The sequence below is a fragment of the Pteropus vampyrus genome, unplaced genomic scaffold, assembly GCF_000151845.1.
Source record: "Pteropus vampyrus isolate Shadow unplaced genomic scaffold, Pvam_2.0 Scaffold51, whole genome shotgun sequence".
Taxonomy (NCBI): domain Eukaryota; kingdom Metazoa; phylum Chordata; class Mammalia; order Chiroptera; family Pteropodidae; genus Pteropus; species Pteropus vampyrus.
Window position 1 is genome coordinate 1,453,830 of NW_011888832.1, and position 24,589 is coordinate 1,478,418.

A 24,589-nucleotide genomic window follows, 5' to 3' on the forward strand; every position below is an offset into this window, starting at 1 on the left:
GGTGTCATCGTTGTCATCACCGTCATCATTTGTGGCTCTACGAGCTATAGAATTAGGACAGAGTATTGTAAATAGTATAGTAGAGACATTAACAAAATATATAGGAGGAAAGGAGAAAATAATTCTAGCATTTGAGAATAAGGAGGTATGCATGGAGGAGATAGTATTTCCATGGGAGCTTGAAAGACAAATAGGATTTCACCAGGTGAAGAAGTCAAGGCATAATGTTTCAGGAGAGGAAAATGTAGCTAACAGAGATTTGATGCGGTGATGGGTTGCAGTGATAGGTGTAGTGATGGCTTATAGTGACGCAGCCATCTGGAATGGCAGGATGGAGCCAGATGGGAAGAGATTTGAACAGCCTGTTAACATGTTTGGTTTAACATGAATGTGAGTTGAGTTTGAAGAAAGGTTATGAGAAGGACACTCGAAGGGTCCAGCTCTACGCCTGTGTGTGGTGTGAGGGGCACTGCCCAGTGACTTGATTCTATCTCCAGAGCATCCTCCCTTTGCTTCGTCCACCTGCAGACTGGTCTCCACTCTGAGGTCATTGTCGTTGCTCTGATGCCGTTAGGGTTCCTTCAGCCTCCCCTTATGAGAACTGGAAAGTGGGCTTTGCTCTCCACTACCTGCCAGCAGCAGCAGATGAGTGTCTGAGTTAAGACAAGCCTTGGACTCTCGTTCTGGTTTCTCCCTCAGGGTTTCGGCAGAGCGATCTGGGAGAACAGAGAGAGCCCATCAAAGGTCTGTGTCTCTCGGAGGCCATCTCGGCCACTGGTCTGTGCTACTGATGGGGACATCAAGGTCCTAGGAGGTGATGGCAAGTGGTTACTCAGCTTCCTAGAAAATTAAGTGATTTTCATGACCCAAGAATTGAGTAACTCAGCCCATCCTCCCTATCTTCCTGTTGCTCCTCGTTTCCTGCTCCCTCCTCCCTACATGGCAAAGCCTGCAGCTCGGAGGCGGGAAATCTGGGCTCAAGTCTCAGCTGTGCTGCTTCTCAGCCTTGTGATATCAGACAAGTCATCCTACCTTGCAGAGCCTCAGTTTCCTCATCTATACAATGGGAATCATTGCATTAAATCTGGTAACAGCTGCAAATCATTTAACGCAGAATGCTGAGGAGAAGCCCCAGCAGAGCCTCCCTGGGCTTGTCTCCTCGTATTTACACTGAAGGGCCTGGGTCTAGGTTAGAATTGCAGGCCTTACCCATTGACACAACTCAAGCCAGTAGAAATGCTCCACTGGGCTCACCTCATGATTTTTAAAATTGAGGCTACATTTAAAAATCAAGAGATATTTTTGGTTTGGACTATCTACCTTATCCAAACCAAATATTTACTGGGGTTGAGAAGTTGTTGTGCTTTTAGACAGAACTTGTGCTGTCCAGTTTTTCAGAGTCCCCACCACTCCCTATGGTCTCTCCTCTAGCTGTCATTCACTGCTTGTTTGCTGCCTTCCCAGCCCCTGCAGGCATCTGAGTGATGGCTCTGGCTTACCTAATCTCAAATGGCCTTTCTACTTCTACTATCCTATGAACTCAAAGACTAACAAATTATCTTTCCTCAGCTCAAGAGTTAATCATCAGCTTCTTCTTATGTAAATCAGAACAGGAAAGTCTTGCTCGGCAAAGTTCTCTCTCTCTCCAGTCTTGGTCTGATACTATTCTCCACCAACCCTGTGTCCTGTGTCTGCCTACTCAACATTTGTCTGCTAGCAGGAAGCCCTTTCTCGTCCCTGACCGAAGCGGCGTGGATGTCCAGGGAGTTCAGGCGGGCCAGCCAGATGAGTGGGGAGTGGGTGTACCCAAACCAGGCCCTGATCTGGGCTCTTTGGGTCCTTGCAGCTGCCACCGAGGGTGAGACACCCAGTGGGAGAGGAGGGCTCTCAGAAGGTAGGGTAAGGGGATTTCCTTACCTTGGAGAATTGACTTTGATGAAAATGAAGTTACTGCTCAGAGGTCTCTGGGGGCCCACGGAGGGCTGTGCGGTAACCTCGAGACACCTGATCTATGTCCTGCTGTTGCTGAAGGCCCAAGCTCCATAGTCTCCTCAAGCACGTGGGCAGAGCACAGAAGACCCTGGTCTTGCCCTTAGGTTGCTCATAGCCTGCGGGAGCTTGGGGAGCCCTCTGTCCTGGGCTCTGAGGAGGGGCACGAGACAGAGCCTGGGCTTCTGTAGTGCTGGCTGCCCAGGCGGGACCTTCCCTGTTAAATGACATTAGCAGAGGTAGTGCTGAGACACCTGGGTCCTGCTGAGTAAATACCTGGGCATTTAACTTTTCAAGGCTTCATATTCTTTGGACACGGAGAAGGCTGCATTCTCAGTCTCAGACCCCTGGAGGTAGATGAGCAGATTTCAGGTGGGAATTTTTATTTTCATTGCTATATATTTGTTTTCGTGTGTGTTCAAAAGCATCAAAGCACCTAACTCATCAAAACCACAGTTCCATAGATGTTATTGCTTAAGCTTCCTCTAGATAAATTTGAGGATTATTTATATATAATTTTAAGAAAAATAAATCAGTGGTCACAGAGGCGATGCTGGAAGGTATGAAAATGACCGAAGTCTAGGAAACTCTGGGCCAGAGGATTTTGTGCAGTCCTAGGATCTACAGAGCCTGGTGTGTATCATCAGTGCCCTAGGAAGGGAAAGCTGCTGTGCCCAGAAAGGGTATGGGGCCCCAGAGTAACCAGGAGAAATTTCATGGCTTGGTGCTGTGCCCCTAGGAGGAACTAAGCTGGTGCTCCGATGCCAGGGACTTCTAAGGCGGTATTAAAGGAAGCAGTGGACATAGACCCCCTGAGAAGGAATACAGATACTTCCTGTTGCACAGACTCTAGGCTGAGAAAGAGCGCCCCCCCCCCCCCTCCCCTGGGAGGAGGTCTGAGTTTGGCCTCTTCCCAGCCAGCTCCTGATTCCTCCCCGTGTGTTCCCTCAGGGCCAGCTGCTGATGCACCCGTGAGGAATACCAGGCTGGGATGGGTCCGGGGCAAGCAAGCCACTGTGCTGGGAAGCGCCATGCCTGTGAATGTGTTCCTTGGGGTCCCCTATGCTGCACCCCCTCTAGGACCCCTGCGATTTGCGAACCCGAAGCCCGCGTTGCCCTGGAATGACTTCCGAGATGCCACATCCTACCCTAACTTGTAAGATGAAGCTCGGTCCCATGGGTGGCCTGCGACCTGGGAGTGGGGGCAGAGCATGGAGGGAGAAGTACAGGTCATGCAGCCCAGTGGGAAAGGGGAGGTGGTCGGGGAGGAGAGGGGCAGGGCTGCCGTGATTTCAGTGACTGTGTGGCTCTCCGACTGGCTGATCAGTGGAGTCACCAGAGGCAGTGTTCAGAACATGCAGGTCCCCCGGGGCTTCCTTGGGAACCTCCTGCATTGGAATCTCCAGAGCTGGACCAGGGAAACTGGATCACCTGAAAGCTCTGTAGAGACTCTGAGACCAATCAGGTTTGGGAACCGCTGTGAAGGGCTTACCGAGTCTTTGGTTAGAAGGGACTGTCAAGTGTTTCCATGTGACGACTCACCCAGGCTTAGTCTCCAAGGTCAGACTGGGTTAGTACTCTAGAGGGAAGGATCACACTAGACGGACTTGAGCTCTAGCAGTCAACACTGCGCCCAGCGGCGGGATGTCCATAAACCCCTGTAGAATGACGACATGAGTGTGTCTCTGTCACACAGGGCGACAGGGAGGTAAGGGGCTCCCACTCAGTGCGCATTTTAGGGCTTAGATAGGCAACCAGTTCCCCGGTAGATTGTGGAGGGGCCTCGTGGGCTTGGTGGGAACTGAGACTTGGAAATCCTCAAGAATCTTCTGAATCTCAGATTCTCTTGAGCCCTCATGCTGGTCACATTCCTGGCATTGGGGTCCCAGGCAGAAAGAGGACCCTGGTGCCAGGAAGCTCCCTAAGCCATGCAAGAAGACCCCATGAGGCTCAGAAGCTCAGGACACTAAGCTGGAACTCATCTGTTCATTCATTCATTCATTCATTCATTCAACTCATATCCATTGAGAACCAACTTCATAACTAGCTCTCCATTAGACCCTGAAAGACACCACAGTGGGTTAGACACAGCTGCCCTCAGGAACCTGTGGACTGATAGTGGTGGCAAGGATGTAAACAATAACGACAATTAAAATATAGAGTGGCAAGGGCCACCATAAGAGACTGGAGAAGGATGCTGAGGAAGCAGAGAGAACCACCTAGCCTAGTTTTGAGGAGAGGTGAGGAATGGCTTTATTGAAAGCATGAGGCCTCAATTTCTGATAAACAGTTTACAAAGGGGCTAAAAGGCACAAAAAAAACTTGTCAAGGGGGAGATTTGCAGCAAATCTATACACTATTCTATCAAAAAATAAATAACATTAATTGAGCACTTTGTAGAAATATTCCTATATACAATCTCACTTAGTCTTACTGTGTGTCAGGCTTGGTACTAGAGGCTATGAGGTACTTAAGTGACTAATACAGGGTCCTAAGCTTCTAGCTGCTCACGGTTGACTTGGAGACTACGAAAGTACTCACATACAGGTCCAGGAGAAGTTCTAGGACAGAACACAAGGTGTGCAGGGTTTTCCAAAGATGGCTGTGGTCTAGCTGGAGAAACCTCAGAAGGCTTTCTGGAGGAGCTAGCATTTGAACAAAATCTGAAAGAAAGGGAAAATCATGAGCAAGCAGATACATAGGGAGAGAGCAGTCTAGGCAAAGGGACCAGCTTGAACAAAGGCATGGATATGGGGGTCCCCCTGCACACCTACCACAGCTGATTCCTGGTGGAGAGGCCTGGCATGTCCTTTTGATCCCCTAGGGGCAGAAGAGAGAGCTGCCAGAGCAAAGCCCTTGATATGCCACCCAGTGTCCCATCCTCCAGTTAAGCAAATTGTTGAGCCAGCTTGAGTCTTTATATGTGTGTTGGATTATGGTGGTGGGCCTAGGTGTGGGTAGGTCCTGGGGGTTCATGGTACACTATTGTGCACAGTGTACTTTCTTACCCAGGAACCAGATCAAAGAGAATCATTGTTTGTTAGTTTTTTGTGCAACTGCTGGGGGCAGGAGGTGGGGCGGCGGGCAGGGGAGGAGTTGGGGGTAAAGGGCAGGCATGATCAACTTTGTGCCAAGAGCTCCTGTACTCATCTTCTGCTCAAGCAGAGGAGACTGCCAGGCCTCCCTGCTGTCATGAGAACTGTCCCCTCCCAGGCAGGTTTGCTGACAGCAACTCTGGGGGGTTCTCCTCCCCTTTTACAAGGTGCCTCCAGAACACGGAGTGGCTGCGCTCAGATCAACACATTCTCAAGGTGCATTACCCCAAATTCGGAGTGTCAGAAGACTGCCTGTATCTTAACATCTATGCGCCAGCCCATGCAGACACCGGCTCCAAGCTCCCCGTAAGGCTGCCTGCCATGCTTGGGGCTTCAACTAGCAGGTCCTTGGGCTAGGACCCAGGCAGAGGGGCTGGGTGTCTGGAATCAGACCCAGCTCCCTGTTGGGTCAAAGGGAAATGTCATCACTTGGCGCAGCAATAACTTTCTTAAAAGTTCTTTCTAATGATAAATTCACTTTATCTTTTCTGATTGCTCCTTTATGGGAAGTGACTTGACCTTTGATTTTTATTTTGTTTTGTTTTTCCCCTCTGTGGAGTATTTAATGGTCTGTAAACATTTAGAAAAGGCACTGCTTAAAAAGACTCTGATTTTTTTTGTCGCTGTTTGGGAAATCCTTTCTTAAAGAGGATAATTGTATTCTCCAATTTTTCTGTTTGCAATGAAGACAGGTAATAATCTGAAGTATTTCATTTAAGAATATAAAAGATCCCCGTATAAGTGAATGGAAAAGGAGGTACCATTCAATTTTTAACCACACCCTTCATCACCCTCTACCCCTAACACCCCTGCAATGAGAGACATGCTCTATTGCATCCTAACAGAGTGCTGACTATGTGCCAGGCACAGTACATTATCTCATCTAACCGCAACGACAACCCAGTGGGTCAGGATTATTGGACCCATTCTACAGATGAGGAAGATGAGGCATAAACGGGGAGGGCTTAAACGACTTGCTCCATGCTCTGCACACAGTAAGTGGTAGATCCTGATGTTAAAGCTTTGTCCAGTTTTCCTTTTTCTTCAGTGGCTTTCTTGTCTTTTCCTGCCCCAAGTATTATAGTCCCTAATATGAGCTTAAAAAAGAGAATGAAAGGGATTTATTATTAAGTACATAAATAGTAATAATACTATTTGAATAACGTTTTCTGTTTCCTGGTCCCAATTTTTCTAATTAATAAGGTTTCCACACCTCTCTTTCCTTTTTTCTTTCCTCTCTTCTCTTTGTAGGTGGGGAAAAGACCCTTTCACCGAACCAGCTTAAGCTGCTTTTGCTCTCATATACGGCTTCTGATTTCCATCTTGCTGTAGGTCACAAGTTCAATGATGTTTAGTTAAGACTTACTGAGCCCTTGACATGTACCACCATTTTTCTGTGAACCTTAGATGCAGAATCTAGTTTAAACCTCATGATAACCTCGTAAGTGAAATACGTCCATTCTTCACATCTTACAGACAAGACAACTGAGGCTCAGAGAGATTAAGTAGTTTGCTCAAGGTCACACAGCGAGGCAATGGCAGAGCTCAGAAGCAAACCCAGGCAGGCACTCGGCTGCTAGAGCCCAGATGCTTAACCCAGGGCCTTCTTTGAAAGACAAAACACCTGATGCTATTTAGAAGGGAAAGTGGGACTTTTATATTTCCATAAAGAAAGAAGGTCCCAACACACGTAGGGCTGGGATGTGGGTGCTTGGTGGGTACTGACTGGGAAGTTCCTCTCCCTCCTTAGGTCATGGTGTGGCTCCCTGGGGGCGCCTTCCAGACTGGCTCAGCCTCCATCTTCGATGGGTCCGCCCTCGCTGCCTACGAGGATGTTCTGGTTGTGACTACCCAGTATCGGCTAGGAATGTTTGGCTTCTTCAAGTGAGTGTCCCCAAGTGATTGACACCCCTCGTCCCCAGGGGGCAGTCGTGCAGCACCCACAGGGGGATTCAGTGCCCAGCATCCCAAAGAGGAATGAGCCTTCAGGGACATTGAACAAATTTGGCCCCCAATTTCTTTTAGATAATTTTAGCAACTATAACAGATAAACCTCCCAAGTCTTCATGGCCTAGAACAATAAAAATCTCTTTTCCGGTCAAGTAAAGGCCCATTGTATGTTCCTGACTGACAGACAATCTTTATTTAGCTCAGTCAGGCACCCAGGCTCCTTCCACCTCGTGGCTCTGCCCCGGACCCTCTGCATTTGGCCAGCAGGTGGAGGTAGAGGTTAGAAGACCATGGCAGGAAGGTACTTCTGTGTCAGCCTGGAGGTGGTGCTCGTCACTTCTGTTCACACACCATTGGTCGATCTCAACCTCATGGCCACACCCAACCCAGGGATGTGGGAAGTGTGGCCCAGCTGTGTGCCTGGAAGCTGAGGACTCTGGGTGTGTGAGCAGTACAGTCTCTGCCATAGGGCCCCACCTCAAGGCTCCTCAAATGCTCCTGAGAATAATCGCTTCGTGATCTTGGCTCCCCTCCCCATTAATTGTCTACCTATCCTGGGAAATATGCCCCCTGCATGGGCCGCAGCTTGGGGCCATGGCCAGGAGTGTGGACTCTGGGGCCAGACTCACTGGGTTTGAATCCCAAATCTGCATCTTTTTTGGTCCTGGGCAAAGAATTTATCCTTTCTGTGTCCTGCTTTCCTGTCTGTGAGAAGGAGCCAATGTATCCAGCAGTACCCTTAGGGTTTACTTGCAGATTTCATTGAAGGGAAGTGGCGTGAGCTGTGGCCTCGGAGAAGTGCAGCCACCGCCCAAAAGCACTTCCCAGTAGAGACGGGTAGGGGGTTCTGGGATAAACATCCCGGTCTCTCGATATCCCACCCCAAACCCCCAGCCAGTGTCTCCCACTGATTGCATGTAGCAGGAAGCTTGGGTGCTACAGTTCATACGGGCCAGATTTTTGGAGGAAGGGTAGAGAAGGTGGAGATGAAAACCAGAGGGGCAAAGGGAGAAAAACCGGCACCACCTACCTCATAGATTGGGAGGATTATGAGAGTGTCAACTATAAAGAGCTCAGGACAGTGTCTCTCACGGTGCTGCCACTGCTATTATTATCATCATTATTCATTGAATCACTCCGGTGCCCAGGGTGGTTCTCACTCCCTGGTGCAGACCAGTTCTCATGAGCTGGACACTTCTGGAGTTTGTGGATTCAGGGGAGCCTAGGACTACCCTGAAGCTGCATATGGAAGGTTGTCTGTACGTTTTTCTGGGATGTGTAACTTTCCTTAGATTCTCAAACCCAAATCCCAGCAGAGGGAGAGAGCCAAGCCCCAGGCCTCCGACTCTCAGCCTTTCCCCAGCAGGAGTGGCGTTGCCCTGACATCCATTTACATACAGGCGCCGCCACCAACTCCCTGGGCTGCGGGAAGCGGACAGTGGCCCACTGAGCATTCTCATCCCGCCTCTTGCCCCTAGCACAGGGGACAAGCACGCTTTGGGGAACTGGGCCTTCATGGACCAGCTGGCCACCCTGACCTGGGTCCAGGAGAACATCGCATCCTTTGGTGGGGACCCACGCTCTGTGACCATCTTTGGCGAGTCAGCGGGAGCCATAAGTGTATCCAGCCTTGTGAGTTCTCCTCTTTGGAACTTGAATATAACTCAGTGAGGGAAGTTACAGAAATGAGGACGATGAACCACTCACACCTGATTGGGGCTTCATGTCGAACACTTGTATACACATCCTCTCCCTCCAGCCTCACACTCTGAGTTAGGTGCTCAGTCTCATTGTAAGGACAAGAGCTGTCGTCAGAGAGTTTAAACGAATCTCCCGAGATCATGGAGTGAGTGGTAATTTAAGGAAAAATCATTTATATTTGTAGAGTCGAAGCCCTGATATCCAGTTATCGGGACTGATAATTACTTATTTAATAGAAAACTCAACTAAAGCCCAAAATAACAAAGGATGCATGTAAACATTTTATTTTAACGAAAAACATAAAAGGTACATTCCTTCAGCAATAGTTTGATACGGAGGTCTCATCTTTTCAGAGTCACTCTGCTGACTGGTGGTCCTACATGGCTCTCTTGCGTCAACCACCCACAGAAGTCACTGCCCTCAAATCGTGGTTTTACTTTCTTTACAGTGAGCACGCACTTAAAGACGTCTGCAGAATAGTCTCTGAATGTGGCACACTTAGAGTTTGCTGCTTCCCGCACACAGTTTACTCTTACTTTGTTTGCCCCTTTAATTTGATAGTAATATTCTTTAGCTACCCGCTTTTATCAAGGTTGTTTTCCCCCAAAACATAACTTCGTTTTGTTTTTCTTTTACACACATACTTCATTGGTTCCCATGATAATTCATTGATTATGTAATGACGATAGGAGATATAACTGACCAAACCGATTTGAAAGCAAACAGCTGACACTTGGCAAGAAATCAGTGGGAACAGAAATGCACAGAGGTGCTAGAAAATGGCCCAATGGCTCTGAGTGGACATCGGTTAACATGACATGCTAATCACAGAAACCAGTTACACAGAAGTGGGTTAGGAGAGCTTCTGCTGTATAACACGTGACTATATAGAAGGTATTTTTATCTTCAAAATAACCCTAGAAGGTGGATTATATCAACTCAGTTTTACATACACTATAACGGCCACCATTTCATGAGTGCATATTATTTAACCAAGCACTGTGCGAAGCCTTCTATATTCATTACTTCTCCTACTCCTCAAAACAGTTCTGTGATATGGGCTCAACTTTTATACTAGTTTCATAGGAGAGTAAACTGATGCTTAGAAATATTAAGCCACTTGCTCGGGGTTACCCAGCTAGGAGGTGAAGGAGCTGGTGCTCGCATGCCAGAACGTTTGACTTCAGAGTGCTTGAGAACCCGGGGCTCAGAGAGGTTAAATAACTTGACCAAAACTTCACAGCTGGTTGTCGAACCCCCAAACCAGGACTTTTTTCCTCCAAGGTGAGCGCTTTTGAGGAGGCTTCCTGGGAAGCTTTCTTTAAAGAAGGGATGGGTGGTGTGTGTGAATGCCGAGGAGCCCCTGGATAACTTTCGCTGGGTCTCCTGTGTTCTCTTTCCAGATTCTGTCCCCCCTGGCTAATGGCTTATTCCACAAAGCCATCATGGAGAGTGGAGTGGCCATCATCCCTTACCTGAAGGCCCCTGACGATGAGAGAAATGAGGATGTAGGTATATTGTTAACACCTCTCCAGCTTCCTTGCCTCGGTCAGGAGAGAATGCTGTCAGGTGTCAATAGACCATATGCTTTGTTGTCCCTACTGATCATGGCCAGAGAATCTGATGCTAGCCCAGGGTGAATCTTGTTTCTCCATGGAAGGCCTTGTTCAGTAGGAAATGGGTCCAGGTACACAGTGCAATGCTGCTGGTGCCCGTGAGTGTGTGTGTATGTGTATGTATGTGTGAGTCTGTGTGTAAATGTATTTGTGACCGTTCTTACATCTTATCCATTATTCTTTGATTGTGATGTATAACTCAGTTGCCTGTATTATATACAGCTCATCTCCTGTACCTACTCTATTCCACCAAGGATACTTTGATAAGAAAGGTTCTGAGGCTGTTTACAGCTCAGTAGGAAATAACACTGTGACTTATTAATATTGTCTGGCATGAGAGTGTGAGGAGGAGGTGAGACATATGCTCTAGATATTTGTCATTTGTCATCTCGTCTTGGCACTCTACCAGATAGCGAGGACCTGGAGACCAAGGTCTCTATATCTTTCATGTCCCAGCATAATGTCTGGTGTATATTAGGCAACTATAAATGTTTGCTGAATGAATGAGTTCACAAATGAGCTGATTCGGTCAATGAATATTAATTAAACACGAAGCTGTGGAGCCACCTCCTGGGTATTATTCATGTTAGTGGTGCATTTTCTTCAACACCTTATAGAAAATAACAGCATACACCAAGAGCAGAAACAGAGTTTTAATATTGCAAAAACACCCTCACTACAGAGGGAAAATTGATTTTGGTAACATGATATATCAAGCTACTTTCAGTGTGTGCATATATTGATTCATTCGCCACACACATACCGAGTACCCCTTGTTTACCCAGCTGTGTGTTAGGACCTGCGAGTTTGTAAGTGGAGAAGCCATGTACTAACTTAAGAAGACTATAATTGTTTCGTGAGAAGGATTTTTAACCTGGACTCCACGGATGTGCTTGGGAGGTGGTCCTTGACCTCCTGCAATTGTGTACGGACTCAGTATATGTCGCAATTTCCCGAGGAGAGAGTCTGGAGCTTTCACTGGAATCTCAGAGCATCCGTGAATCTCAGAAGATTAAGGAGCATCCCATTCAAGGGACAAGTTCTACACATGTGGAAAGTTTAGTGACAGGGCAAGAAGGTGTTTAGCAAACGGCTGGGTAGAGAAGGTGGGGACCTTTGGGGTGGGTGGAGATCAGAGGAGGAAGAGATTCATAGGGGCTGCAACAGTCTGAAAGGACATTCTAGAGAAGGTGGGACTTGGGCCTTAAAGAATAAGTGAAACCGATGTAGAGACAGAAAAAAGACATTCAGGGCATTCCAGGCTGAGGATGCAGCCGACAAGCTGGGACTCTGAGATCGGGTCATACCTCAACAGACAGTTAAGGAGTTTGCAAAGCTGCTCCTCACTTTTGGGGACTTTTGGCTCTCTTTGTCACCCCAGAGTTGGGCTCCTGGGCTCTGTGGGGCCTAGTGCCAGTGAAGACAACATTACAGGACTGGGACATCACAATGGAGCCTGTGACTAGTTCTTTTGACTCTTTCCCATGGCCACAGGCTGACGAATCCCCACCCTCAGCTCCAGTGATTGCTAAAGATGACAAAGAGGGTCAAGAATAAGTGAAACTGGTGTAGAGACAAAAAAAAGACATTACTCTCTTAAGAATGATACAGTGCCAAGCTGACCTCAGTGTCCATTCTGCCACAGCTCCATAGGACTGGGGAGAGGCAGAGGGCTGGGCTTCGTGCATGAAGGACCAGCCCGTGGCTGGATCGAGGACTCTTTGCAACTTTTGTTTTCCTGGAGGCTCTCAGCACTGTGTTCTGATTTGGTCCTTCTCTGGAAATAGTTGCAGATGGTTGCGAATATCTGCGGTTGCAGCGTGGCGGACTCCGAGGCCCTGCTGCAGTGCCTGAGGACAAAATCCTCCACGGAGTTGCTAGGCATAAACCAGGTGAAGCAGGAGGAGAGGTTTGGGGGCCAGGGGGGCAGGCCTTTGGAATGGAGGAGTGGTAGCCAAATCCTGCCACTCTCTTATTTGTTTTAGCATAGGGCTTAGAAAGATGGGGGCTGGGGAATCATAGTAATGGCTGCAAAATTGTGGAACATAGAACCCTTATAGGCAATTTAAGGAACTTTATGGGCCAGGGGTGCCTGCTTAGCCTAGAGGAGATCCAGCAAAATACAAATTACAAAAGTTGTCTCTAAGTCATTAAAGATATCTGGCTGGGAAGGGAGACCAAACTTGTTCTACATGCCCCAGAAGCTAAAATTAAGGTCAAGAGTTGGAAGTCCTCTTAGGATGCCATTGTGGCTTGGTATGATCAAGAACTTTCTAAAAACTCAGTTGTCAGAAAAGGGATCTGCTCCTTTAGAAGGCAGGGAGATACCCACCCCTGTAGGTATGCAAGCAGAGTCCAGATGACCGCTGACAGATTTCCATCACTGGATGATTCATTGAACTGGATGATCTTGTATGTCCCTTTCGCTCTTCTAATAGTCCTTGGAAGAGCAAGGTCAAATACCAACAGTTGTTAAACAGTTATTTGGCATGGATTAAGGATCTGCCGTGAGCTCTCCTGGACTCCAAGATGTGGATAACAAGTCCTTGACCTGATGTCGGGCAAAAGCTCTTTTGTGTGCTCCCTCCTACCACCACTCCCTAACAGGAACCCAAAAATACAACACAAAACAAAACAAAAACCATCAATAGAGCCAGGCGTTCCTTCCTGAGACCCAAGAGCTACCCAGCCAGATCCAAGACACAGTGGTGAGGAAGACATCTCAGGAAGATGCTCATATGAACCCTGCTACCCTCGCCATCTCTGCCCAATGCATTTGGCCAGTGGCTCCCACACTTGAACTTCAGAATCACCTGGAGGATTTAGTTGGCTGAACTGTATCCCCAAAGTTCCATGTTCAGTACATCTGGGGTGGGGCCTGAGAATTTGCATTTCTGACAAATTCCCTGGTGATGCTGATGCTGCTGGTCCGGGAGCCACACTCGGAGAACCACCATCCTAGGCTACAATTTTTTTTTTAGGTAGATACTATTATTATCCCCGATTAGCAGATGAGGAAACTAAGGCACAGAGAATTTGAGCCCCATTGCCAAAGGAAGTGGCAGGGTTGGCCAGCCAGCACAGATGTTTTGGAATGGGCCATGTGTGGTTTATTTTTCCTTTCTTTATGAATTTTGCTTGAGTATGTTGGCTCAGGTTGGCTAGGGTTTGGGGACAGCAGATTTGGTGAACAGAGACAGTGTCTGATTTTTCTATTCTTGTTTCAGAAAACCAAGTCTTTCACTCGAGTGGTTGATGGTTTTTTCTTTCCTGATGAGCCTCTAAAACTATTGACTCGAAAAACATTTAATTCAATTCCTTCTATCATCGGAGTCAATAACCACGAGTGTGGCTTCCTGCTGCCCATGGTAAGAATTCTGGCTGCGCCTCCTGTGGCTCCTTGAACAGTGAGGCACAGTGAGACATTCCTGTAGATGACACCAAGCATTGTGAGCGATGAAGCCCATCGGTCAGGTATACAGTGGTCATCTTTCATCTCTCTGAAGGAGGGTACCTGAGAGTTGGGGTCAGCTGTAGCAAGTTGCACCCTGCTCTTCGTATAGTTCTATGTCATAAGAAACAATTCTATGAAACACTAAGCTAGGAGGAGACCCATTTGAGATTTGTTCAAAGCATTACCAATGGCTGTTTCAAATAAGCACAGTTACTCCTTCAAAGATGAAATCCGTGTAGATTTGAAAACTTCAGGCCTTTACGCTTTCACACCCAGCCTCAGTTCTGGCACTCGGGTTTCCAAGAATGCTCTCTAAGCTTGTGCAAGTTGCAAAATCATTGAGTCACTTCATTCATTCAACAAGAATGAACTGAGCATTTACTCTGTGCCCTAAGCTCTTATAAAAACCGAGCATTTAATAGCGAACGAGTCCATGGGTCCAGCTTTCCGCCAGCTTACATTCTCCAGGGGAGAGACAGATGGAATGCAAGTTTGGAAGGACGGTTCCAGTGAGCGATAAGTGCTGTGAAGGATATAAACGGGGTGGAGAAGGCTTCTTTAGGCAGGAGGAAGTGTGACTGTGCAAAGCTTCTCCAAGGAAGGATCATCTGAGCCGAGGCCTGAATGCTGAGAAGGAGCCACGATCTCTTGACCTCGTGTTTTGAGAAGACCCTCCATGTTCGAAATAAACCTTTATCTGTCCTCGGAAGAGTGGAGTACTCAAATTCAGAGTGCCATCAAAGCTCATTGATGTAGGCCAACCTCTTCCTCTCAAGCTGGGGGAAACGAGGTTATGAAACACATAGGTCTGTCGCATTACAAGACTCGGTGGCCACAAATCCCAGCTCCTGAACAGACAGAGAGGGTTCTTAGTAGTTAGAATATACTTGCAGATAACTTGAATGACTCCGGGGATTCCCTCAGATTCCAAGAGACGGATACGTTTAAATATCTACCTCAGTGATTCTTTAACCTTGATATTTTCAGCAGAAAATGTACCAGGGAAATTCATTTGACAAGTGAATAGTATTTATGCCCCCTCTTTCTTAAACCATAACATTGGCCAGGGCAAGGTCATTTCATAAATAATTACTCGTAGCTCTCACTATGTACGAAGCAGAGCCCATGTCCTTACCCACCTCACTGGCCGCCGGCCAAGTGCTGGCTTCTCAGAGGCCCTGATTGCAGAGTCTTTAGAAAGAGACCAGTAATCCACTGGTTTCAAGATTCTCTGGCCTCTCTTTGATCTTGGTGTCAAAGCCAAGTCGTGGTCTGTATTAGTTTGCTAGGGCTGCCATAACTAATCACAGACCTGGGGGCTTAAACAACAGGAATTCATGGTCTCACAGCTCTGGAGGCTGAGAAGTTCAAGATCAAGGTGCTAGCCAGTTTGGTTTCTTCTGAGGCCTCCCTCCTCGGCTTGCAGGTGGCCACCTTCTCGCAGTGTCCTCACATGGTCTTTTCCCCGTGTGCACACATCCCTGGTGTCCCTCTGAGTGTCCATATTTCCTCCTCTTTTAAGGACATCAGTCAGTTGGATTAGGGCCCAACCTAATGGCCTCATTTTAACTTAATCACCTCTTTAGAAACCTGTCTCCACACACAGTCACATTCTGAGGTCTTGGGGTTAGGGCTTCAGTATGGGAATTTGGTGGGGGACGCAACTCAGCCCACAACACGGCCTTTTCACAGGGCAGCCACTCAGGTCCCACAGGACTACAGGGATGACAGGGAATGGCTACGTTTTATCAAATGTGAAAAGAAGAAATTTTGTTGCTTAACTCACTCACTGAGGCTGCTCCTACATAGGGTCCCCTGGGGGCCGAAAGATTTCCTGTTCCTCTCAGCCTCCCATCTGACAGGAGGGTGCTTGGGCCCTCAGAGACACCGGTCTCCCTTCTGATGACGTGATGTGCTGACGAAGTACTCTGCTTCTCTCCACAGAAGGAGATTCCTGAGATTTTCGGAGACTCCAACAAGTCTCTCGCCCTGCACTTGATACACACAATCCTGGTGAGTGAGCTTGGGCAACTGTGACTCTCATAGAGTCATTTAACAAACCTCCCTGGATCACACTCAGGGGTGGGAGCTGGCAATATAGATGTTCCTCATTCATTCATTTATTCAATAGATCTTTTAGGTGGAGTTCCATAGTCCCTTATCCACAAACTCAAAATCCGAAGTACTCTGAAAACCCAGAGGCTTTTTGTAATCTACATGGCAGCCAAACTTGACCTAGACTGATACAGCCATTAGTTTTTATTATTCCCACACTTTCATTCTCTTTATCTCATTATTCATAATGAAGGGGCCACCGTGCTGCTTCCCCAGCATGTTACATAATATGCAGCATACGTACTGAATTACCGATCTACAACCTGAAAAGTTCTGAGTTCCGAAACTCACCTGAAACTAGGGACTCGTGTTTACTACCTGCCAGTACATACTGTACAGGGATCTAGCAATACCGAGGACCATTATTTAACCATTTATTCATTCACTCCTTGCACAAATACATCCTGGACATGAGGATTAGAGATGGATTTCTTTCCATCATTCTTTCCTTCCTTCTTTCCTTTCCTTCCTTCCTTCTTCCTTCCTTCCATCCTTCCTTCCTACCTTCCTTCCTTCCTTCCTTCCTTTTCCCCCTAAACATTTATTCAGTGTGTATTCTGTACCAGGTTTGTTCCATTCATTTATTCATTGAACAAATGTCTATTGAGAGTCCACATGCCCTTAGGCACTGGGGCACAGTGATAAGCATGCACCACCACCAGCACCACCAGCACCACCCCGCACTTGAGGAACCTGTAGACTTTTAGGGTAGACGGATATGACAAGCAACTTCAGTGCATGGCTATACAAATCAGAGCAGAAGGGTGTCCGAGAGAGACCCTGAGGCGCCCACAGGAGGGAGCAGGTGGCTCCCTCCTGGAAGCATTTTGGAGAATGAGTTAGGTTTGTCTGGCTGATGGAGGAGCAGGAGCGAGAGGAGCCAGAAGACCAAGAGGACCAGTTAGGAGCAGAAAAGCATGAAGAGCTCAAAGTGGTTGGCTGCAGCAGGGAAGGGCGTGTGCGGCTTTTAAGTGAGACGGATAGAATATCAAGTTCATCCCAGGGGCTGGGAACAAAGGGCGACGTGATTCCACATCCATTAGAGGCAGGGGACCCCTCAGGCCCTAAGGCTCAGAAGCAATGTTGGCTGAGTCTTGGCTGCCCGGTGATGAGTTGAGACCAAGGTTTGAGAGATATTTAACATAGGTCAGGCAGTGGAACCTCTCAGACTGGTAGGAGATGGCCTCACGCAGGAGGAGACCATTGATCTGGGTCTTGGGCATTTTAAGAGGAGAAGGCATCTGAGCCAGGTCCCAGGGTTGGGAAGAAGGGTGTGCAGGAAGGTGCAGGAGGACCGTGAGGGTGGGCGTGAGTCTCTCCTAGGGCCCAGTAGCGGGGCAGGAGGTGCTTTTCAAACAGTTAGTTGTTCCCTGCTGCAGATGGCACAGCCTTGCTCCAGAACCGAGGGGTCTGCCCTGTGACTGCCCTGGTGGGGTTCTCCACAGGCTCCACACAGCATCTGTACCCACCTTAGATCCCTCGATCTTTGAGGGGTCTGCTGGACATATGGTCCAAGAAGGGCAGGGCACTTGCACCACAGCCCAGGCTTGCTACGGAGCGCTCACTTGCTCTGGGCCCAATTGAAAGCAGGCGGGCTTCGGAGGCCCCGAGGCAAGTCTGAGCAGTGCTGGCTGATATGATACATGGCACCTCCAAATTGCACAGAAACCTGTGAAGGGCTTTACCTCTGTCTTAGATCAGGAGTTTGAGGTGCAACAACGTGTCCCAGCATTCCCTGGAGCATCAGATCCCCCCCAGGAACAGCACCTACGTGACAGACCCGAACCTTCATGAATTTAGTTTCCACCCTCCGGTGTTTGTGCCGGGGTCTAGTTGAGGGATCGCATACTAAGAGATGGCCTGGTGTCAGGTCACAGCGAGGAGGGGACCCCCTGCCGAAGGACTTGGCGATGGTCTCCGGGGACCGACGGAACTGAAGGCCTGCTCCATGCCAGGCAGCGTGCTCTTCTGTTTGCTTCTCACGTCACCCTCTGAGCAACCCATTTTTCACAGACGAGGGAACTCCCAGGGACTAGTTTAGATCAAATAGCAAAGGCCCAGAGGCGTTGCTGGTGCCAGGAGCAGGGCCAGCCTCATGGGTGTGCATCTTCGTGCTCAGAAGGGTCCTACGGTTGGCTGAATGTCCTGTTGTCACTATCTTGAATACTTTTCATTTTTGAACGAGAGGCCCCACATTTTCACTTGGCACTGGGCCCTGCAAATGATATAGCCAGTTCAGCCCAGGGGTGGCTGTTTCTGAAACATTTCAGAGCCACGTGTGTACTATAATTAAGAGCATGGGATTTAGATGCAAATAGACTTGTGAAAGAATCATGGTTCCACCTGTTTAGACAAAGCACTTAACCTCTCTGGGTCTCAGTTGCTTATTCTGTAACATGGGGCTACTTTTGACATCACAGAGTTGCCATGTGGATTAAACGAGACAACGCATGTGAAGCACTCGGAATCGAGCCTGCACAGGCAGATGCTTAATTTGTTGGCTGTTGTCACTGACCCAGATCTCCTGTGCCTGTGATTTTTTACAGCACACGCCTCCCCAGTATTTACGCCTTCTGGTTGATGAATACTTCTACAACAAGCACTCCCTGGTTGAAATACGAAACAGGTTTCTCGACTTGCTTGGAGATATGTTCTTTGTGGTCCCGGGGCTGGTCACAGCTCAGTATCACAGAGGTGAGTCTCTTAGCATCCTCACCCACTCCCTGCAGGGCCACAGCCCAGCAAGGCCAGTGGCTGCAGGGATCCTTGTGGCCTGCTGACTGGCCACCTGCTCCTCCCTTCTGTTCCCTCACTGAGAGAGACCTCCCAAGGGTGTCTGAGATATAACCCTGCGCACTGACCTTTGCAAGTCCCCTGCCTTTCAGGGTTCAGGAATGTTGATCAGTTCTTGTTTCTGTTCTTTTCCCTGCTTCAGGACCATGTAGAAAATTCCCACATCCCCATGCTTTTCTGGGGCCAGTGTTCCAGAGTATAGATGTAAAAAAATCTCAACAAAGTACTAGAAAACTGAATCTAGCAGCATATTGAAAGGAATATGTACACTGTGATCTAGAAATTTATCTTAGGAATGTAAGGATGGTTCATCCTATGAAAATCAATCAATAATATACCATATTAAGAAAATAAAGGAAAAAACACAGGAGTATCTTAATATATACAGAAAAAGCATTTGACGAAAGCCAACACACGTTCATGATGAAAAACTCAACAAACCGGGAATAGAAGGGAACTTGCTCAACCTGATAATGGGCTTCTTTGAATAACCCACAGCTTCTGTCTTACTTAATGGTGAAAGACTGAAAACTTTACCCCTAAGATCAGGATCAGATGTCATCTCTCACCACTAATGTTTAACCTTGTACTAGAATGCTAGTCAAGACAATTAGACAAGATAAAGAAATTAAAAGGAAACCAAATTGGAAAGAAAGAGGGAAAACTATCCCTACTCACAGATGACATAATCTTATATATAGAAAATTCTAAAGAATTCACACACACCAAAAAAACCTATAAAAGCAAATAAATACATTCAGCAAAGTTTCAGGATACAAGATCAGTATACAGAAGTCGATTTTATTTCTACACACTAGCAATGAATGTTTCAAAAATGAAGTTAAGAAAACAATGTCATTTATAATAGCATCAAAAAGAATTAAATAGTTAGGAATAAAATACTTGGGAGATACAAGGCCTGTATAGTGAAAACTATAAAACATTGTTGGAAGAAATTAAAGAATAAATAGGAAGACAGCCTGTGTTGATAGATTGGAAGACTTAGTATTATAAAGATGGCAATAATCCCTAAATTCAATGCAATCTCTATCAAAATGCCAATCTCCTTTTTTTGAAGAAATGGACAAGGTCATCCTAAAATTCATTTGGAATTTCAAGGAAGCCAAAACAACCAATGTAATCTTGAAGAAAAAAAAAAAAAAAAGAACAGAGTTAGAAGACTAACACTCCCTAATTTCAAAATTTCAAAACTCACTTACTACAAAGCAATAATAATCAAGACAATGCAGAACTGGCACAGGATAGACATACAGATCAGTGAGACAAAACTGAAAATCAAGAAATAAACCTATATATCTGTGGTCTATTGTTTCAACAAGGCTGCCAAGACCATTCAATGGGGGAAAGAATAGTCTTTTCAACAAATGGTGATGGGGCCATTGGATGACACCTGCAAAAGAGTGAACTTGGACCCTCCCCTCACACTGGAAACCAAAATTAACTCAAAATGGTTCAAAGACCTAAATATAAGAGCCACGATCATAAACCTCTTAGAAGAAAGCATAGGGGCAAATTTCAATGACCTCAGATTTGGCAGTGGAGTCTTATATATAACACAAAAGCATAAATTAAAAAAGAAAAAAATAGATAAGTTGGACCTAATCAAAATTAAAAACTATTCTATATCAAAGGACAACATATAACCGATAGAATGGGAGAAAATCGTTGCAAATCACATATCTGATAAGGGTCTATTAATCAGAATTTATAAAGAACTCTTAACAACAGCAACAAAAACCAAACAACTCCACTCAAAAATGAGCAAAGGTTCGAATGAACATTTCTCCAAAGAAGACACACAAATGGCTAATAAACACGTGAGAAAATGCTCAACATTGTTAGTCATGAGGGAAATGCTAATCGTAACCACAGCGAGGTACCACTTCGCAGCCACGAGGGTGGCTGTAGTAAAAGAACAAACAACGGAACAGAAACAAAAACGGAAAGTAACAGCGCTATGGAGAATGTGGAGGAACGAGCCCTCATCTGCTGCTGGCGGAGACGTAAAATGGTGTGCTCGTTGCGGAGAGCAGTTTGGCAGTTCCTCAAAATGTTACATGTAGAATTACCACATAACCCAAGCAGTTCCACAACTGGGGATGGATGTACCCAAGATGACTGAAAACAAAAATTGTACGTCAATATTCATAGCAGCCTTATTCAGAGTAGCTGAAAAGTGGTAACAACTCAAACGTCCATCAACGGATGGATGAATAAACAACACAAAATGTGGTCTATTCACACCATGGATTATTCTTTGACCATAAAAAGAAATGAAGTACTGATGCATACTACAATAGAGATGAACCTTAAAAACGTTATGCTAAATGAAAGAAGCCAGACACCAAAATAGTATGTATTGTGTTGTTCCATTTATGCAGAGGCCAAACATAGGCGAAATAAAAACATTGTGTCTTGGTAGATGACTAGAAGGAGACACAAGGGAACTTTCTGGGGTGATGGTTACATGTCCTGACTAGGGCGGTGGTTACATGCATGTGGCTACATTTGAAAAAACTTATGTCAAACCATATGCTTCCAGTCTGTGCTTTTTATTGTCCATAAATGACACTACAATTAAAAGACAAAATGAGAGAAGAGGAAGCAGAGATAATGAGTATAAGGCAACTGTACTGTGGGGTTTTTCTAGAAGGGAGTTAGAGGAATGAGCCAGTGACTGAAGGGGAAGGTGAGACCAAGACTATATATGTTCGTGTGTGCCCATGTGTGTGCTCATGCATTTGAATGTGTGTGCATGCATATGTTTGTGTGTGCACATGTATGTTTGTATGTGTGCTTTAAGGGGAGACTTCGTAAGCATGTTTGCAATGATCCCATAGAGAAAAAAATAAGTTTGTTCTGTTTGTCTCCAGGCAGTTAAACTGGGGCCAATGAGAAGTCATCACAGGAGGTAGATCTTGGATTGGTGCGAAGGGCTTTTTTTTAGTAGAACTCTTGACCTTTCAGGCTGCCCTGAGGGGTGTGAGTTCTCTGTCATCAGGGCCTCTGGAGCAGGCCTCAAATGAGGGAGAGGGAAGTTAGCTCCATTCGAGTCACCTCTTGTCTCTGGGCTGCCCCACCCGTTGGTTCTTGAATCCAGGATTAGATGGGTAGGGAGGCAGGAACAGTCTCGCCTCCCCTGCCTGCATGCCTGGCCTGGACCCTTTTCTACATCTCCGCAGATGCTGGCGCACCCATTTACTTCTACGAGTTCCAGCACCGGCCCCAGTGCTTTAAGGACACGAAGCCAGCCTTCGTCAAAGCCGATCATTCTGATGAAATTCGCTTTGTCTTCGGAGGCGCCTTCCTCAAGGGTGACGTTGTCATGTTCGGTAAGGAAGGGGAAGCTGCCTCGGGCTCCTGCGCTTGCAGGAACGTGAGCGTGCGGGAGCTGAGGGGAACACACGACTCCCCACTGTTAGCACCAAGCCCCTCAACTGCCCCAAAGCTGCAGGAGAACCCGGAGGACTGGTTTTCATTTGCTTATTTAATCTATGGTTTACAAACATGACCTTCCCCTGGAAAATGCCCCCCTCTCCACTTGTATTTTTAGAAACTAAGATGAAAATGAGCTGCCAAGTTAGCTTGATGAATGTTTCTCTTTGCTTATGGAGGTGGGCACTGGGGGACTCTCGTGCAATCTAATCTTTTAAAAGATGAGAACCACTTTCTCACATCTCTCTGCCTGCAGGACTCACCCTTCCTGCCCTTTTCAGAACTCTCCCATGGGGCTACCACCCAGGGCTTTAAAAGGCAAGGACCTCATTTTTCATAATTTCAGCCCAAAGTGGTCCAGATACAGGTGATCTAATGTAAATGCGTGTGAACTGTTATCAGTGAGGTTAGCTCATTTATTCCTGAATTAATGGCCTGTTCAGTGCCCGAAAGAATAAGCCAATCAGATGAAGTTATCAATAAAAATAAAAGTTATAGGAACTACACACAGGAGATATCACTACAATATTTTGTTTAAAAAATAGTGCAATATAGGCTCTTAACCAGTGCATGCTGGCCTCTCGAAGGTAAGGACAGAATCTCTCATACAGAGTGTATCTGGGCACTGCGGTTCATTCGTTGCTTCGTTTATTCTTATAACACAGATAACAGAACTACCTCCTAGGTTGTCATGAGGGTTACATGAAATAATTCTCATAAGCACACAGTTATTGCTTAATAAATGTTTTTATTATCGTTACTCGGCAACCATTACTGAGTATTTGATGTATTGTTTGATGTACAGTATAGTATTACTGTAGTATTTGATGGCCACATGGACTCTCCAGATTGGAAAAAAATGAATGACACGTGTCAAGGGGTAAATTTCCTGATATCTAAAGAGCTCCTAAAATCGTAGAGAAAAGGAACAACTGAGTCAAAAGCTGGGTAACAGATATAGAAAGTTTATGGAAAAGGAAACAAAAAAAATCTTTTAAGCAGGAAAATCCACTCAACTTCACTCACAACAAAAAGACTACAAACTAACCTTGACTGAGGAATCATTTTTCATTGGTCAAGTTTGGGAAGAACAATACGTTTTAAATTACTATTTGAGCAGGTACGGAGAAACAGACAACTTTACAAATCAATGGAAAACTACAAAAATTTGAAGTACTTATAGCACTTAGCAATTCAACGTCTGGGATTTTTTGTGCTGTTATGCTTCCACATATGCAAACATAGATGTGCCCCCTAAAGCATTGCTTTTGCCAGCAAAAGTTTGGAAATAATGTAAAGATCCATTAATAGAGCACTGGATACACTAATGGTGTATTTATATATAATTGCATATAACTCTATATAGAGAACGTTAAATGGCAAAAAAAAAAAAAAAAAAAAAAAAAAAAAAAAAAAAAAAAAAAGGAAGCTCTATAGGCGACACTGTGGAACTATGTCCTACATGGAATTTTAGCCCAAAAGGAACATGCTGAATATATGTCCATTATACTACTATGTGTGTAAAAACATGGTCACATAAACTCTTGTACACATCTAGCAGCCTTCAGAGGGCACTCGAGAAGCTGGTAGCGATGGTCGCCTCTGAGGCTGGTAGCCGTGGAGAGAAGAAATGAGAGGGAAACGGATCTCCATGAGATGCTCTTTCTGTATTTTGGATTTTGTACTTTGAGCAAGTATTATTTTTTCAAATCAAGAGATACAATAATCAGTTGAGAGAGAGACAGAGAGACAGAGAGGCGACCCCTCTCGCTCTAAGAAACTTGCCGCCTCGTGGGAAAGCCTGGGAGAACATCAGGTAGACAAGGAAGGCGTGTGTTTGGACTCCGCCATGTGGAAGCCGTGACCCTGGGCGTGAGCCTCAGTATCTGCAAATGCAACATAAGTAAAATGGCTTGGGAGGCTGGTGAGGATCCAGCCGGAAGAGAGATGTGAGAGAGTCATCAAAGGGTGAGACGTCTTGGGCGTCTGGCATTCATTGTGCAAGCCGAGTTTTGTGATTATCCTCCTCAGAAGGAGCCACAGAAGAGGAGAAACTGCTGAGCAGGAAGATGATGAGATACTGGGCCAACTTTGCTCGGACCGGGTAAGTAAACCTCCGGGACACCCCCGCCACAAACCGGGTGTTCAAGGATGAAAATCTCACCGCTGCCTCTGCTCTCACTCCCAGGGACCCTAATGGGGAAGGCCTGCCTCTGTGGCCAGCCTACAATCACACGGAGCAGTACCTGCAGCTGGGTTTGAACCTGAGTGTGGGACAGAGACTCAAGGAGATGGAGGTGGCGTTTTGGACGAAGACTGTCCCCCTGATAATGTCCACTTCCGGAGTGCTCCCTGGTCCTCTTTCCTCCTTAATCTTTCTTTCTCTGCTCTTACCTTTTTTTCTCGCTTTTGCTCCTTGA

General features: G+C 46.4%; 1 protein-coding gene across 3 annotated transcripts; it reads left to right on the plus strand.

The window, feature by feature from the left end:
• Positions 1 to 1,755: 1,755 nt before the first annotated feature.
• On the plus strand, positions 1,756 to 24,589 carry CES5A (carboxylesterase 5A). Of its 3 annotated transcripts, none has more exons than XM_023530618.1 (13): positions 1,756 to 1,894; positions 2,941 to 3,145; positions 5,252 to 5,390; positions 6,835 to 6,968; positions 8,513 to 8,666; positions 10,139 to 10,243; positions 12,139 to 12,243; positions 13,579 to 13,719; positions 15,750 to 15,818; positions 18,467 to 18,614; positions 21,917 to 22,066; positions 24,201 to 24,273; positions 24,358 to 24,589. In XM_023530618.1, the coding sequence occupies exons 1-13, from the start codon at positions 1,756 to 1,758 to the stop codon at positions 24,587 to 24,589; spliced, it is 1,794 nt and encodes a 597-aa protein (XP_023386386.1). The 3 variants fall into 3 exon arrangements, with proteins under 3 accessions (XP_023386386.1, XP_011358479.1, XP_023386387.1); XM_011360177.1 differs by having other exon boundaries at positions 1,786 to 1,858; XM_023530619.1 differs by lacking the exon at positions 21,917 to 22,066 and having other exon boundaries at positions 1,786 to 1,858.

What these genes read in the sequence shown, in the direction of transcription:
- CES5A (XM_023530618.1), top strand. Translation starts at nt 1,756, where the DNA reads ATGTCCAGGGAGTTCAGGCGGGCCAGCCAGATGAGTGGGGAGTGGGTG. An exon ending in GGAATGTTTGGCTTCTTCAA is followed by an intron (nt 6,969 to 8,512) that starts GTGAGTGTCCCC and finishes TCTTGCCCCTAG; the next exon opens with CACAGGGGACAAGCACGCTT. An exon ending in GGGTGACGTTGTCATGTTCG is followed by an intron (nt 22,067 to 24,200) that starts GTAAGGAAGGGG and finishes TATCCTCCTCAG; the next exon opens with AAGGAGCCACAGAAGAGGAG.